Source organism: Centruroides sculpturatus, unplaced genomic scaffold (assembly GCF_000671375.1).
Source record: "Centruroides sculpturatus isolate CEXI.00-Female unplaced genomic scaffold, Cexi_2.0 scaffold845, whole genome shotgun sequence".
In the NCBI taxonomy this organism is placed as follows: domain Eukaryota; kingdom Metazoa; phylum Arthropoda; class Arachnida; order Scorpiones; family Buthidae; genus Centruroides; species Centruroides sculpturatus.
In genome coordinates this window covers 25,081-42,842 of record NW_019385150.1, presented here as the reverse complement: position 1 = coordinate 42,842, position 17,762 = coordinate 25,081, and the positions used below count along the sequence as shown (strand labels likewise).

The 17,762-nt window shown below is 32.0% G+C and overlaps 2 protein-coding genes across 2 annotated transcripts; both read right to left on the bottom strand.

Annotated features, from left to right (window-relative positions):
• Positions 1 to 117: 117 nt before the first annotated feature.
• On the bottom strand, positions 118 to 6,756 carry LOC111635479. Its single transcript, XM_023380447.1, has 3 exons — positions 5,708 to 6,756; positions 2,201 to 2,383; positions 118 to 400 (listed from the first exon to the last, which is right to left on the bottom strand). The coding sequence occupies exons 1-3, from the start codon at positions 5,796 to 5,798 to the stop codon at positions 267 to 269; spliced, it is 408 nt and encodes a 135-aa protein (XP_023236215.1). The 5' UTR covers positions 5,799 to 6,756; the 3' UTR covers positions 118 to 266.
• Positions 6,757 to 15,208: 8,452 nt separating this feature from the next.
• LOC111635487 (pachytene checkpoint protein 2 homolog) lies at positions 15,209 to 17,063 on the bottom strand. Its single transcript, XM_023380455.1, has one exon. It carries the CDS (start codon positions 16,852 to 16,854, stop codon positions 15,586 to 15,588), a length of 1,269 nt encoding a protein of 422 aa, XP_023236223.1. The 5' UTR covers positions 16,855 to 17,063; the 3' UTR covers positions 15,209 to 15,585.
• Positions 17,064 to 17,762: the final 699 nt, after the last annotated feature.

Below are 17,762 nucleotides of genomic sequence, written 5' to 3'. Positions count from 1 at the left end.
TGTTTGATTTAATACTTTAAAAATTCTGATAAAATAATTTAAACAAATTACCAGGACACAAAAAGAATGCTAAAGCTACTGTATTTACAAATTCAAAATTGATAAATATAAAAATGCTCTTTATATAAAAAGCAGTTTTGTTTTACAAAATACTTCATTTAAAAACTGTCGATTCTGTACAATATATATTCATAAATAAGTGCATTTTAAATAAATAATAGTAATTGTAACGTTGACTAGACACATGAAGACGACGACAATGCTCGTCACCTTTTGCAGGGACTAGCAGGAGGAGAAATATCTGACTGAATCCAGTCGACGTTCTCTGGATTCTGGTTTTTGAGTTCCATTGAATCTCCACATGGTAACAGTTCTTCTGCTAATGCCCAATTTATTGATTCTGTAATCATTAAAAAATAAAGTGTCCATTTTCCATAAGAATGTTTTATACTGATTATTTAGTTACAGAATATATTTAGAAATTATATGGAAAACAGCTAAAAGTTTTCTAAGTAGATATTTCACACCAATATTAACCAATGATTTTCTTCTTCTTGAGCAGAGAATTCTTAAATTTGTCATTATCAAAAAAAAAAAAAAATGCATGGTAATTTTAATATACAATGCATAATTAAGTACAGTGATACCCTGAACTTATGCGATAGGTGGGACCGAGCGATAACTGTGTAAGTCGAATTCGCGTAAGTCGGGGTATAATTTCGCAATTTGTGTAAAAACCAAGTCGGATATATGTAAACTAATAAATGTTCTCGTTAATCTTATCTCGTCTTTTGATTCGTTCACGGTTACAAGAAATCATCACATAGAGTCTCTAAAGTCTCCGTAGATATAACAAACACAGAAATAAATAACACAAAATAAATTGTGGCTATGTGTCGATTCTGCGCGACATGTCTGAACATGTAAGCCGAACAATAGTGTGGAGGGATTGAGTAATCGAGAGTTGCTTGGTGCTCAAACAAAAGATGAATCAATGAGATTTGAAAATTGCGTAACTCCGGGTTCGCATAAGTCGAGGTATTACTGTACACAGTTTGTATAATAAAAATATAGCAAGAACAATACTATTACACTTTTCAATTTAACTATTATGATGCAACTGTTAATAAAGTTCATTTATACACAAGCCAAACAATTCTTTATTCTTCTGTCTTAAAGTTTAATCTGGTTGTGAAATGCTTTATTTCTAGTTCACTGGATCAAAGATTTGAATCCTGCATCAGTCATAGATAGTTTTGATTGTCAGATTTTGTTTAGATTGGTTGAAAGTCATTAATTTTTTAATGTGCAAATCCACATTAGTTATAAATATTTACTGATATTATGTGGAGCAATTTTTAAATAATCCATAAAGTAATGAAAACTGTTAATGTTTTGATGATGAAAAAATGTAACTGATCCAGTATTAAGAAGAAGATAATTTTGTAACAAATCACAAACACACTTTAAACAACCCAAGTCCAATAACAAATATTTTTTACATTAAAAAATTTTTGACAGACATTTTCAGAAAAACAAACAGTCTTGTATGCATGGCAATGCTTTATGAAAAACTAGGGAATGCCAACATAATACCAATTAATAAAAATTAAGTTATGTCTTAAATTTAGTATGTGTTAAATTTTATATTTACCACTGTTTAATTTTTGTTGTTATATAGCAAGGGTGGGCAAGCAAGAGTTCAGTGGGAGCCGAAATGTAGGTTTTGCAAAATGCATGAAAGCCACAGTTCTGTACTTTTTTCATTCTTTACCGCAGTTTTATTATATAATATAAATATAATATAAAACAAATATTGAATTTTTTAATAAACATATTTTCGCAAAATTGTGGATATAAAATTGTAAAAATAATAATAAAAAGCAAAAATTAACACTCAGCAAGAGCCACATTTGCCCATGTCTGTTATATAGTATTATGTTTTAGTTCCAATTTTTAAAAAATAACATTTTGAAAAGTTGTTCTGCACATTCCAATTTGGAATATTGTTAATTTCAAGACCTGAGACAGACCTTGGTCAAGGTCAAAAATGTTTGTCAAAAGTTTTTACATTAAAAAATTTTTGTTACTGGATTTTAAAGGTTGTTTAAAGTATGTTTATAACTGATACTTTTATAATATCCAAAAGAGTTACCTAGTTTATATATTAAAGCCACCAGAAAAACAAAGAGATACTGACCTGCATTGGTTTTTATAATGGGAGAATTAATTTCATTATTCTCAATCCATCCATTGTGAGGACTTACAGTATGCTGCAAAGGTGGCAAATCCCTAGGTTTAGTCATTTCCAAATCCGGAGCCACTTTATTTTTAAATCTCTTTTTGCATTTTCGCTTTACTTTCTTATGACTGTCCATCGATTCTGAAACAAGAGAGAATTCATTTGAAAGCATCCTAACATTTCAAGATTGAGTTTTTGTTTTCAATTAAATTATGTAGTTGAACTTGTCCATCTTGAATATCACAGGAAGGAGAAAATATTCAAAATAGACAGATTTTCAGATATAGAGGTTCCTGTACAATAAACAGTAATAGGCTTGATTGGAAACACTATTTTATTATTATAATATCAATAGCAAGTACAGTACATACTTGTATTAGGTTTAAATAAAATATTTTTGAGTCACCTTAACAGAAATAGTTTCTGATGCCCAACTTTCTTTGACTGGACAAATTCATAGCCAAATTAGAGAAAAGCAGCATTAATTACAACTGCGTATCCTATTGCAGGAATGCTTCTGAACCACAATTTATGCTATCAAAATGTAGTTGCTGAACTTGGAATTTGTAGATTAAAAGCAACATACGATGCATACAAAATTTTCAGCAAATACTATGTATTCAAATTAAATACAAAACAATTTTCTGGAAATTTTGTATGCATCGTATGTTGCTTTTAATTTATATATGTTCCAGCTATTAGTGACTTTTATGCTTGAATTTATAATTGACACTTCAGTCCATAATTTTGAGATATACAGGTTTGGGAAAAAATTGAGATAAACATTGAACTTTCAACCTAAAATCAATATATTTTCTGAGGAAAAAATACAGTTGAACCTTTCTTTATCTTAAATTTATGTCTTGAAAACATCTCGAAACATGTTTAGGAAAATAGGTTTGAGTCCTACTCTGAGTTGGTCTTTTTTCTAGCATTTTCTAAATTTAATAATTAGAAATTAATTTCTCTCAAAATGAGATGGCAGCCCATTTACTTTTGGGTTGGGCCAAATTTCAAGATTTAATTAATTAAGAATTAACACAAACAGCCTGAAATTTGGATTTGTGGTGTGTGTATATATATATATATCACATACCACACATACAGTATATATAAGCAATAGGCAAAAGAATTTTTCCAGATATTTTTCAGTTTAATCATTTTCAAATTAAATTTAAAATAGAAACTCAATTTTTTTTTACATTAAAATGAAATTAGATACTTTTCTTCTTTTCTCATTTCACCCTCCCAGCTGTTATGTATACATAACCAGGGAAAATACTGGAATCGTCAAATTTGACCCCTGGGTTTTTGCAAACTGACATTTTGAGACCCCCTAAACAAGAAGAAAAAAACCAGGAAAAAATATATGGGGTGTTGTCTTCTATTTCACTTAATATCCCAGGATGAGGTAAAGGTTAAGAAACAAAATGTGACAATAGCTTGCATATAAGGGGCATTGATGCTATTAAATTTTGATTGGTAAAAGGGGTGGGGAGATAGAAGTGGTCACATGTCATATCTCAAGAGGTCAAACTTAATGAAGATTTTATTCATTATTAGAATTTACATTTTTTTTTTTAACTTATTAAGTCTACAGTTTTTTCAAATTGCAGCCCAACAATGCTTAAGGAACCTTTAGTACTGTGTAAGATTGCCTCTTGCCTGGATATGTGCAGAGATATGGTCAGGCACAAATGCATATGGGTACCACATTGTATCCTGTGGCAGATTTGTCTATGAATGTAGCAACTGCCTGCCACTCCCTCATGCTTGTAGTTGGCCAAAATTGGCATCTCATCTGATCCTGTAAATGCTCAATGGGCAACAAATCTGGAAATTGGGTGGGCCAAGGAAATGTGACAATGTGGAAGACATCCTAGAAAAGCATAATTACATGCAACCTTTTTATAGGATACTAGTTGTTTGCATGGAGGGCAGCAAAAGGCTGTGCCATTGATGTCCCTGTACAACTAGTAGGAATGACTGACTGTCATACAAGATGTCTCTCCAAAACAGCATGTAAATAGTATATTACTCAATGGTAAAAGCAAAATTGAAGTGTTCTCCATGGTCTTCAACACACTAAAATGATGTCATCCATTCCTAAACAGAATCAGGATTTGTCACAAAATATGACATGCTCCCAATTTGTAGCAGTCCATGCTTCTCCCTCATGGCACCAATGCAAACAAAAACAACAATGTTCAGGTGCTAGTGGCAGGAAGCACAGTGGCCACCATATGCAAAAATCTACCTCTACTTGTTGCCTAACAGTACTGGATTTCTGAAGAAGATTCTATAGCAAGTCTTTCACTGCATTGTCCAGACATACTTGGCATTCCAAACAGGTACATTGACAACGATGAATCCAGTGAGCCTCTTCAAAACTTTTTATAGGATTCTGATGCAAAGAGTTTAAGGCATTCTGGCAGCATTACCATGCATGCAGTTGAACTACAACCGTCATCATCTATATCAATGGTATTCAAACATTTTAACAGTGCTACCCCAAGGTAATTTTCTGCAACCCCAAATGGGGTTGCGACCCATAGATTGAATAGCACTGATCTATATGTATCTGTATCTGATAGCTATATACCATATTTTGCAGTGATTGGAATTTCTGAATGCATAATTTTTTTTCATCAATGTATAAACAATATATGTCTTCATGTTGCTAAACTTATTATTATAAAATAGTAACATATAATCAGCATACACTCAAGTTTATAATACATACTCAATCTAACATTTAGACAAAACTATTTTTAATCTGATTTGTGTTAAATGTATATTTAATTTAACAAATACCAGTAATGACACTAAGTGCACAGTAATAGAACCATACACAAAATTTCCACAGTTTACATCTTTTATTTTGATGCTTACTTTATATAATAACATACTGTTATATATAATAATATCAAGATTTTAATTAAGCATTAATAAGTTATCATTATTCTCAACTTATACTGATAAGACACAAATACTTTATATGTTTAATATCTACAACCAGTAAATAAATATAAAGTTAATTACCATAATTATAAATAACTTATGTTGTGATTCCTTTTCTTACGGATAAATTGCGTGTATTAAATTTATCGATTTTTGACATTATTCAAGTTTTTTAAATTAAATCTGAATTTAACCATTTTTTTTAACCATTATGTTTTTGTTTTTTTAATTATCTAATTTTTGTTTTGTCTAAATGTTATACAGTATTGAGAGAGTATTATAAAGCTTAACAAATTGTCTTATACATTGCTAGTTTACTAAAAAAATTTAGCAATATATATAGAATTATTACCACACAAATTCTCATTTTTATACTTTAAAAATTTTACACTGTTAAATGAAAAAAACATTTATTGAATAAATTTTTCCCTCTTTTTTTCTTCCAGTTAACATTATATAAAAGTAGGTTTATTACTTGAAGATAACATAAAATATGATTCTTACCTGTTGTACTTTGTGGGAAATTTTGGGAACCATTTACATCACTTTCTATCTCAGCAGAACTTGACATCTGTCTGTCAGCTTCAGAATCCATACCCGGACTCTTTCCAATTTCGTTCGCGTTGTCTACATTTTGACTTTTGCTTGGACTTACATGTATAACTTTTGCCTCACCAGATTTAGATGGTGAAATTTGTTTCAAACAAGATTCTTTTTTATTTAATTCTTCCTAAAGAAAACAATGTTTCAAATTTATAAAAGTAACAGTAGTGATTATAACAATTGAGTGTTATATTAACCACTCAGCAGTGAAGGATAGATATATCCATTAAATTCTTTTTGGGGGTATCGCCAAAAACTACAGTGAAAAAAAATTCACCTAAAAAAATGAATTATGTAACAATAAAAAAAATAATAAAAATAGTAAAGGAGTTATGTCTAGGAGTTATGACTTTCCTTTACTAGATATAACTGTTTACAAAATCTTTTTCTGAAATGGTAATGAGAAAAAAACGCACGAAAAAATACTTTAAAAATTTCCCACATTTATTCTCCACTACTGAGGGTAGAACCATACCTGACTAATCCACTGTTGAAAGGTTAAATGAACTGAAATTTCTTGAACTTTTGTAGCATTTGTGAGATTTTAATCCAAGTACAATGTTACCATAATAGAATAACAAGACTGAGATAAGTCAACCTCTTAAACATGAATATTAGTCTAATAAAATCACTAAATGACACAAATGGAATTAATGACAGAGAAATAAGATGTGTGACACTTGGGGTCACTAATTATGATACAGTGAAACCTCCATTAACAGACACTCCCAAATAGCAGACACCTCTACTCAATGGAAATTTTATAATCTCCAGACCCTTCAAACAGAACATCTGTTATAGTTACCTCTAAATAACAGATGCCATTGTCCATAACAAACCTTACAAAATCGCAATGTCCAGCCTTCGATATTCTGAAAGAATTAATTACATATGAAATACAGTAGAGTGTCGTTTATCCGAATCAATTGGGGACTGGGGTAATTCGGATAACTTATTTTTCGGATAACGAATCATGTACGAAAAAATATATTAATTTATCCCATGTTGAAATTTCTCTCCATTGCGTGTCGCTTCGCGTTGAATTTTCATTGATGTTAAGCCTAACGAAGACTATTGTATCGTTAAAAATTATTTTTTTATTTTGTACAAACAAAATAAATTTATTGAAAAATATAAAAACAATAAAAAATTATACTTCAGATGTTAATTTACTATCAAAAACGTAAAATATTTGAGTAGCCCGAGAAATAGCCGAAGATTGCAGCGCCACAGCACTAGCGAAAATTTAAATTTGCTGACTGGAATGCTTTCGGATAACCAGCTTTCGGATAAACGACGCTCTACTGTATTTTAAAACAAAAACAAAGAATAGGTTCAAATACTCTTTCAGATGACAAATTTTTGACTGTAGGCATCAATTAAAGACTGGCTTAAAATAGGAATAGGGGAGGAGGGCAAGTTATAATTAGTCAAACAATATTCTTTATCTGTTAGAGAAATTATGTTGTCAATCACCATTTATCATTGTACATATTAATATTATTAAACTTCTGTCTTATTGTTTGAATTAAGCTTATGATACCAAAAAACTATAAACTTTTCCAAAGTTTCATTCAACAAGAACAGTAGTATAGTAGTAACAAAAAGTAAACTTCAGAACATGAATTACATCATCAACGTGAGAAAACCAAATATCTTCCCACATTTTAAAGTGGGCCTTTGTAAATCGTCTTTGTAACACAACCTTTGAACTTTCACCAAACAAACACTATTGCTGTAACCATTTTAACAGCTTTGTGGTGGCTAAAGTGTGATTTTTAATAAATCAGTTACTGAAAAAAGCAAAAAAAAAAATGTTCAAAAAATTACACCTACTCAATAACTACAAAGCAGACAAATTCCTGTATCAATTTTTATTAGTCACTTAGATTATAAATGTAACAATTCTGAATATATTTCCCATCCCTTGAAGTGGATAGCAAATCACTTTCAAAACTCAACATTCGAAACAGATTCAATTAAACGAAATTTTTACAGCTGAAAAAATAAATAATATATTAAATTTATATTTTGATTATATATATGCTATGTATACTTTTCAGTATATTCACATTCCTAATGCAAATTTGATGTTTTCATAATCCATCGTATTCTTCACTTTAAAATGACCAGGTTAAAATACAATATGGCCACCAGCATGTACCTCCAAATAGTGGACAAAGTTTTCTGTCCCAACAGTGTCTGCTATTCAGAGATTACACTGTATATTGCATCAAATCTAAGATGCACCCTATTTTCAGAGATACTAAAACAACTTAAGATTGACATCATATGATTAAAAAAATAAACCAAACAGATCCATCCTTTGTATCTTTCTAGAAAAGAGAAAAACAATTCTAATTTTAATGAAATTCTACAGACATTCATGATTATGGATCAATATTATTAATTAATCATGATTCCAACTTGGAATCTAATCTGCCACCTTTTTAATTGGTCAGTGATGTAAACAGATATTTGTTCATTCACCTGTAATCAGCACAAGAGTAACAAACTTTTCTTTTAGCTGAAGTTGCCTGTGTGGCTGAAAATTGAAAAGTATGATTGCCACTTAAAGAATAAATATTTTCAGCTATATTAAATGGCCATTATCAAATTCCAGAATGAAATGATTTTCAATACAAAACTCACAGAGTTGAAAGTTAACAAGATATTGTTAATTTTTATTTTTACATCTTTACCAACAGTTGGGTATTATTTGTTCTATTGTGTATTTGTATTTTAAATAATTTTGTTCTAGATCCTGATGGCAGAAAACATTTCTTTTTATAAATACACTCTGCTGGATTATAAAGGTAATTTTAGTTGATGGCTTCAAATTATTACAGTTCACATTGAATCTTCTTAATGAATTATATATCTAGACAATTTACTAATTTCTTGTACAGTGGAACCTCGCTTAATGAGCACCTCACATAACAAGCAAAACAAATTGTAAAAATTTACCTCGTTATGCAAAACATTGCTCGTTAAGCAATGTTTTGCATAATGTGTGAAGAGGAGAGGGAAAGTCCCGAATTGTGCACATGCTCCATCAGTCTGTATTTAGCACTCGTTCTGCTAGCATCATAGTGTCACTTGTGATCACATATTTTTCCAAACTTGTGTTCACGCATATTACATATAAACATCAACAAGCATAGCCCGTTATATAATAAACATGCCAAACAATATGCCAAATTCTTGAGCTATGTAAAGTCTATAATTAAATAGTAGAAATTAATTAATTTGACAAGAGGTAGGCAGTTATGTTGCCATCTCAAATTAAATTTAATGGCCAATTCCAAATTAAATTTTAGAAATGTCTGAATTAAAAATTAACTATTTATAATTATTAAATTTAATATGAGATGGAAGCATAACTGCCTACCTCTAGTAAAATNATGTAGTTTGTTTTTTTTTTCTAAGCTCTGATGGTCCATAAAAAAAGACAAGTGTAAATAACAAAATGAATTTATTACCAAAAGTTTGGTACGAACATGGTTACTTTTCGACATAATCACCGTGAAGATTGAGAAATTTGTCATATCTGTGGACGAGCTTTTCCATCCCCTTGTCATAGAATGTTGCCGCCAATGACTCGAGATGGGCCCTAACATTTTTCTGAAGATTGTCATTAGTCTCGAACCTCTGCCCTCCTAGCCACTTTTCCTGTTCGGGAAAGAGGTGGAAGTCGCTCGGTGCTAAATCGGGGCTATATGCTGGGTGTTTAAAGGTGATGAAGACTTCCACCCAACTTAAACTTTTTAATGTGTGAAGACTTCCCCCTCTTTCCTGAACTGAAAATGTTGCTAGCAGGGCAGAGGTTTAAGACTAATGAACTAATGCCGATCTTCAAAACAATGTTGTTAAGGCCATCTCGATTCACTGGCAGCAGCATTCTATGACAAGGGGATGGAAAAGCTTGTCCACAGGTATGACAAATTCCTCAATATTCACAGTGATTATGTCAAAAAGTAACCACGTTTGTACCTAACTTTTGGTAATAAATTCATTTTGTTATTTACACTTGTGTTTGTTTTATGGACCATCGGAGCTTGAAAAATAAACCACCCTCGTATATGGAAAATCATAACTTTAGAATAAATGAGAATAAAACAAAATATATCTGTTTGGCAAACAAAAATAAAAAAAGTTAATTTAGATGATATACAAGTAAGAATTAATAATGAACATATTCAAAGAGTTAATACCAAAAAATATTTAGGAGTTGAAATTGATAAACTACGATGGAACAATCATATAAATAATCTAACACTGTCTTTATCTAGATTTATTGGCATACTGAGAAGGATAATGAGGTTACATAAATTTTGAGACTGTCTTGTATTTATATCATGCTTGTATGGAGCCTAAACTTTGATATGGTATTTCCGTTACAGCTTCTTCTTTTGTATTTAATAGGTTGCAAGTCATACAAAACAACTTTATTAGAACATTATACAAGTTACCTTATAATTCCTCTGTCATCTCTTATTATAATCAGACCAATATTGACAAACTAAAAGTTTTATATAAAAAACAAGTTCTTTTAGACAGCTTTAAACTAATAAAGGTTTGCAGGAAAGAATCTTATTTAGGTGATTTGTTAAAAAAATACTTTAGGCCCTCTAACTATGATTATCGATGGAAAAATAATTTGATTCTACCAAAAGTTAAGCACTGTTTTAGCTGAAATGCAGCGATTTACCAGTTCGTATATAATTGGAATGCTTTAAAAGATTATAAAGATTTTTTGCCAGTTTATAAAGAAATAAATTGCCTGTAAGTTCTCAAGGGCAATTTAAACAAGTTGTTAAAAATTTAATTTTTTTTCTTATTTTTCTTTTGCTGATTGTTATTTTAATAATAATTAATTATCTTAGCAATGTAAAATGTTTTAAAAGATGCTACAAACATTCTCTTCTAAATCGCATCTCAAAAAAGTGCTCATTTAAACTTGAAAATTTAAATGCATTTACTTGCCAAATGTTTTTGGAATATTGTTTTATTGTAAAGATATTTCAATTCAAATTAAAATTTGAAAATATTTCTGTAACATAAAATTGTTTGTTACTGAAATTTATACATATAAGAGCGTAGGAACTTTCTTATATGGTAATATCCAACACTTCTCTAAGAAACTTAATAAAAATATTGTTTGTAAATTTTTCAAGTTTTTTGCATTTTATAACTGTGTATAGTGGATTTATTTATTTTAAAATGATTTTATTTATTAAGCCTGTATATACTGAGTGGCTACAATATTAGATGTTTTCTGCACAGACAGTGTAGGATTATGGATAAATGTATAGAAGCTATCAGTAATAATTATCAAGACAGTAATCGAGTTGTTGGAGGCTTATCCAAGAACTCAATTACTGATTGTTGTTATAGTATACAAATCCTTGGTGCTAGATATACTGGTTCCAGTTTCACAGATATGGTAACTTTTTTGTCCGTTCACATACAGAACATTATCAAGGGGTTACAGAGAATGGTACAAGAAACAAAATACAGCTAGTCGGATGCAGTTGTAGGGGCAAAAACAGCTTGTTGATATGAGAAAGGTAGTGAGACAATGACAAGAACCATATGACAAAATAGGACTCCTATCATACAAATAACAACCAGTACAACAGTGGTGTGCAGAATCACTTCTCCAAATGCATAACTCTTCTATGTTTGTCTTGGCTAGACTATATCGGCGGACATTTGTGTTTATATTTTCCATTAGAAAAGATAAAACTCCGGTGAGTTTGCAGTCGTCGATAAATGGACAATTGGTGGAAAAAATGCCTCTCTTGCATTATGCTGATGGCAATATCAGAATTTGGTACAAATAGCATGACTCTATTGATTCGTCCTGTGTTGTCACCAGTGTAAACTGTTAGTGACAGCATATTAGTTCCACACTATTATGTTTATTATACTATATTGTTTTTTAGCATGTTCAATACAGTACCATTTGAATGGCATATCACATCACATTTTGTTGACAGGTGTATGCCATCATGATTTTTGTATCTCTTTCAACATTGCATCATATCACAATGAAGATACTGTTGTAGAATAATCTCAAAAAAACACAACATAAGAGTTCAGACTTAAACTTGATCAAATATCTGTGTGATGAAATAGTACAAGCTATTCACAATATGCCTGCAGCAACTGCAAAAACCAAGGTTTGTATAGAATACTTCCAACATTTCATCAAATATATGCCCCGACATATTCAAGACATCCTACAAGATTGCTCTAGTACTATAGGACGAATCTAATAAAATAGCCACTCAGTTTAGACTAGCTTAAACGAATATTTTAGTTTTACTGTTCCGTTACAGATACGAGCTACCTTTCGACCGTCACGACTGGATAGTAGACAGGTGCGGTAAAGAGGTGAGGTACGTGATCGACTACTACGACGGCGGCGAAGTCGACCCAAACAGCGGACAGTTCGCCATACTGGACGTCCGACCCGCACTGGATTCCTTCGAGGCACTGTGGGACAGGATGAAGGTGGCCTGGTGGCGTTGGACGACGAAAGCGGAAGACTCTTGAGAGTGACAACAAATTTGGATGCCGTGGAGTAGAAATTAGAATCTATTTTGTTTGACTATTATATCAGTTAATGTAGCAATAATCTTTATATAATTTATTACAAAAATTATGTAAATTAATAAGAAAATACAAGTAAGTAATTACGAATTGGTACTTAAACATTTGCAATGTAGTTAGTCTTTTAATTTATTCAGAATAAATATTATACAGTTAATATAATACCATTTAGAAACATTCCTTCTAATTCATAAGAAATGATTTTAAAAAATAGCAATTTATAGCAATAAATTACTCTCTTAATTGCATAAATTATGCAGTTACTTTTTACACATACCAAAGGATTGTTTATTTTATTTTATAAAATCAAGTAGTTCCTATTTTTAAGTTTGACAAACAGCTAAGTCACATTACTCTCTATACAAATTGTTCTATTTCTACAATTTAAACATTCTGTCCCCTATGAACGTTATTGCCTGTCAACAGTACTTGCAAAATAAATATTATTCTCTAACACCAATACTTTGTGACTTAGTTTTTTGTATAAGTATTTGGCATTTAGTTATTTATCTTTAAATATATCTTAATCTAAATAATTTTCTAAAATTGAATGTTTATTTTTTTTTGCACATTTAAGTACCATATATGCTGACATGTAAATCAATCTCAGTTAAAGCCTCCATATGACATTTGAGAGTTTGACAATTTAAAATTATCATCACATTATTGAATTTTTAGTTTTTTATACAAAATTACGGAACTGAAATAAACTGCTTTACTAAAATATAATCAGAGAAGCAAGACATGTATAGTATTCTCCAGAATAAAAATAGAGTCAATGTGCTACAGTCCGTTTCAAAATTATAAACACACACAACTTTTTTCAATAACAAAAACATTAACAATAGTACAGTCGACCCCCTATAACACTGTTGATAATTCCGTTTTATATGAATTCCATGTTGTACGAGTCACTTAGATTTTACGAATACGTGTGCCGGGCTGTGAATGGCTCACGTATTTGTAAAATCTAAGTGACTCGTACAACATGGAATTCATATAAAACAGAATTATCAACAGTGTTATAGGGGGGTCGACTGTAATGTATTTATTATATTAGTATACTGTTCACAACATCAATTTAAACATTTTTTGAAATTTTTAGAGCTATCTGACAATTACAAAAAAAAAATTATCACAGATTTTCAATTTTTGATTGTTTCAAAAGTATAAATATGGGTGCATAAAAAAACGATTTGTGATGTCTCAATATTTTGTAGGTCCACCATTTGATTTAATTAATTCAAATACTCTATCAGGCATACATTTTACTAGTTTTTGAAGTTGTTTAATATTTTCCCAACAATCCATGATAGTTAATTTCAGTTCATTTACAGTATTGTATTGTCTGTTTTGGCCATAAACAAGACAACTCGTAATGCCCCATTCTCTATCGGGTTCGTATCAAGGCTCCGTGACGGCCAATCAATTATATTAATTTTTTTCAGCAAACCAATTTTTAGTTGACTTTGATGTATAAATGGGAGCAATATCCTGTTGGAATTGCCAATTTTCTCCTCCAATAAGTGATCCAAAAGTTGTTAAGTTTTGATACAGCAGTTCTTTATACTTTTCTGAATTCATTCTACCTTCAATAAATACAATGTCTGTTTTACCCCCTGTGGTCACCAGTTTGTGTGAAATTAATCATTGCAAACCAGGCCACATACAATAAAATATTAACATTTATTCTATATATGAATTATGGCGTGACTGTACAGGTTAAAACACAGAACGATACTACATGCGTATGCAAGGTCCAAATCCAACAAGGAATGTGTGATGTCATAGGTCAGGTTTGTACAGTTCAGGGGTTCCCCCTTGTGGCGACTTTGGGGTTTATCGCCAAAGCTGTCGCCACACCCCCATCCAAATCATGCCCACACCCTTGCTGTCTGCTCATTCTGACTTCATTTTCCCTCAAATCTCTAGTTGTGACTATAATCATCAGGTCCATCCAAATTCCATATTTTTTTCATCTGAAAAGATTCCATGCCATCTTGTCTTTGGCCCACTTTAATCTAGCTGTTTTGTGCAATTGTGTTAATTTTGGTTTGGCAGCCATTTTTGTAAATTTGGTGTTTTTATGATTATGCATACATCTCCATAGAGTTACTGGTGAAATTGCAATTGGCAATGTTGATGCTGATTCTCTGACAGACTTGTTGACTGTCGATAGCTGAAGAATTTCTCACATTTCTAGTTGTAAGGAGTTTAGGCCTTCCACATTACTTATTTCTGCCATAATTTTCACCCTGAGTTAACACATTTCTCACAGTACATGTAGATTGATTTACAGCTGCCAAAATGTCTTAAGATTGTCATGCTCCTTTTAGTTGGTAAATTTTGCATATTTCCAACTCTGTTAGTGTTTTTCCACGAGGCATTGTTTTAATCACAAATAACCATTTAAAATTGGCACCATATTTGTAATAATGAGTGATACTACTCTCTGGTAATAACTAATTAAACCAATAATTAATAAAAAAATTATCATACTAATTTTATGCATACTATATTTAAATTTTATACTTTTGAAACAATCAAAAATTGAAAATCTGTGATAATTTTTTTTTTGTAATTGTCAGATAGCTCTAAAAATTTCGGAAAATGTTTAAATTGATGTTGTAAACAACATACTACTATAATAAATACATTACTATTGTTAATGTTTTTGTTATTGAAAACAAATTGGGCATGTTTATAATTTTGAAATGGACTGTAGATCTCAAACGTGTCACTCCAGTAACTTGGAACAAAACTTTGAAAATTCAAACACTACATTGTGCGGCTTCTTTTTTCTTCTTGTAAAATCTCAAATGTCTTGAAAAAATGTCAGAAAATTCAAATATACAACAGCATTTTAAACATTTTTAATTTCCTAACTTATGTTTTATATACAGTGCATTATATTATGTTCATATTATGTGGAACTGTTTACCTTGGCTCCTTTCTATTCTAGGAAAGACTATTTAAAATACAGACAATGGAAACATTCTATAATGTTATTTAATAAATAATGGATTTTATTAAAAATATTCTAAATTACAAAAAAAACTTATTTTAAAATGCTTATATGTAAAAATATTTAGTTTTTACCTTTTTTTTCTAAAAATATATAATACAAAAATCACTTCTTTTTTTTATTACTGTACAAGGCACTAAAAATTGTTTTGTAATTTACTTCTATCTTGAAATTCTTTATCTATTGCTTTTGATAATGCATCTAGATAATTATCCAAATTTGTTGTCGGTTTTTGAATGAACAAAGCGTGTGCCAGAAACGGTAATCTGCGTAATGTCCTCCCACTTAGACCTTCGCTTTTCTTCGCCAGTTCCTTCACTCTGAGACTATAACCGATAAATGAATTTTCGCCAATTTCGGAAGTGATGTTAAGTTGTCTGAGAGGAAGAACGATGCATTTGGGAACGATTATCTCGACGTTCTGCAACTCCAGGATGCAGGATCGATATATGTGATAGATGGCGGGAGCGGAGGGCGGACCCACGTACTGTTTTACGTCGGCGCGGTCCACGAACGCCAGGTCGATGGCTCCCGTGATGTTCGACGTGGTCAAAATTATCACGTTTGGATATCTCCTTATGTTATCCAACTGGGTCAGCAGGGCGTTGACCGCCCTGACGGCGTCGGAAGGATCGGCGCCTCCCGCGGAAGAGTTCCTGGAGTGGGCCAGACTCTCCACCTCGTCTATGAGGACGAAGACCAGCGCCTCCCGATCGTCAATCAGTTCCCGTATCTTGCAAAACATCTTCATCACCAGTTTTCCGCTTTCGGAGAACCACTTGGAAAACAGGCTGTGACTGTTGATTTCTATCAGCTGGCCGTAAGAATAACGGCTCCCCAGTCTGACGGACAGCTTCTGCGCCAGCGCCTTACACAGGGAGGTCTTTCCGGTCCCGGGAGGACCGTGCAGGAGAATCACTCCGTTCCAAGAGACTACGTTAGAGTCCACGTTCCTGTCGGAGAAGAGCAGAGTGGTGGAAACGAAGTTCAGCAACTGCGACTTGACCTCGTCGTCGTAGATCAGACTCTCCCACAGACCGTGAAATTCCCTGCTGGGTAATATCCAGTGACTGGCGGCCGACAAATCTTCATCGTCGATTTCTTCCGTGCTGGGTTCGTCGTCGACCAAACGGTACACGTGATAATGTAACTGAGAGGCCAATAAGGACACAAATTTGCCGTTCGACAGATTCTCGTCGACGTCACAAATGGACACACTCTCCACGTGTTGCGCAAGTTCCGGTTCGAAGTCGGTTAAGATACAATCTCCATAAAGATTTTCCATCTTCTTTATCATCTGATCGACTAAGAACTCGACGTTTCTAGGAGGAAGAGTGCTTTTGTTGCTCTGTCGCACTTCGACGTGTATCGTAGGAGAAGAATCTAATAGCCTTTCTTCTTTCATCTTCCGAAATATTCACAATTTAACGTCTAAAAATACGTTCTTAATAAGAAAACATGGAAAAGCACTTAAACCGCGCCACTAACCGCCAACTATCTTTAAAATTGACGCTTTTGAAAGCGATGGTGTTGCCACCTCATTAAGCTATTTTCCATCGCCCAAGTATAGCCAAATGATGTAAAATCCTGTTTGCGATATATTTAGCTCACAACAATGTCGACATATTCTTATACGTTTATTTTTTAAACATTCCAGTTTTATCATTCGTTAAAAATTCGGGTTATCTTTCCATTCAGAATTTTAGAAAAAATCATATTTCCGAATTCGCTTGGAATAGGGAAACGAAATATAAAACTAGTATTTCTAACTAAACCTAGTTTATCATCTTTTGAAATTTATACAATTTATTACGTTATTTAAAATATTTGAGAAACTAATCTTTATTTTCTTTACTAATAATAATAATATATCTGGAAGGTACAACACGGAATTAGCGAAACGGCAATGAGTTTTGATTGGCATTAGACTAACAAAATTTTAGTAAATTGAACTAATTATCTGTTTAAACTCTGCATACATTTTTCAATTTTATTCATAATTATTAATCGTTAATTAAAAATAAAAACTAAATCGGCACTCGAATACGAGAATCCTCTGGCGATGTAGAAGTATCGCGTCGTTCATACATGCGGAAGATCCCGAGTTCGATTTTTACAGGCGGAAACTTTTGTTAAGCCGACGGCACAAGTGGAAACGACTTCGGCCCGCCATTCTGGAAACCCGGGTTCGAGTGCGGACACTTTGGACCCGTATCTTTCCGCCGATCACTCCATTGAGATTTGGCCCGAACCGAGACAACTAGATACGAAGACGACGAAATATTTTTAGAAATACGTTTATGCAAAAGATTA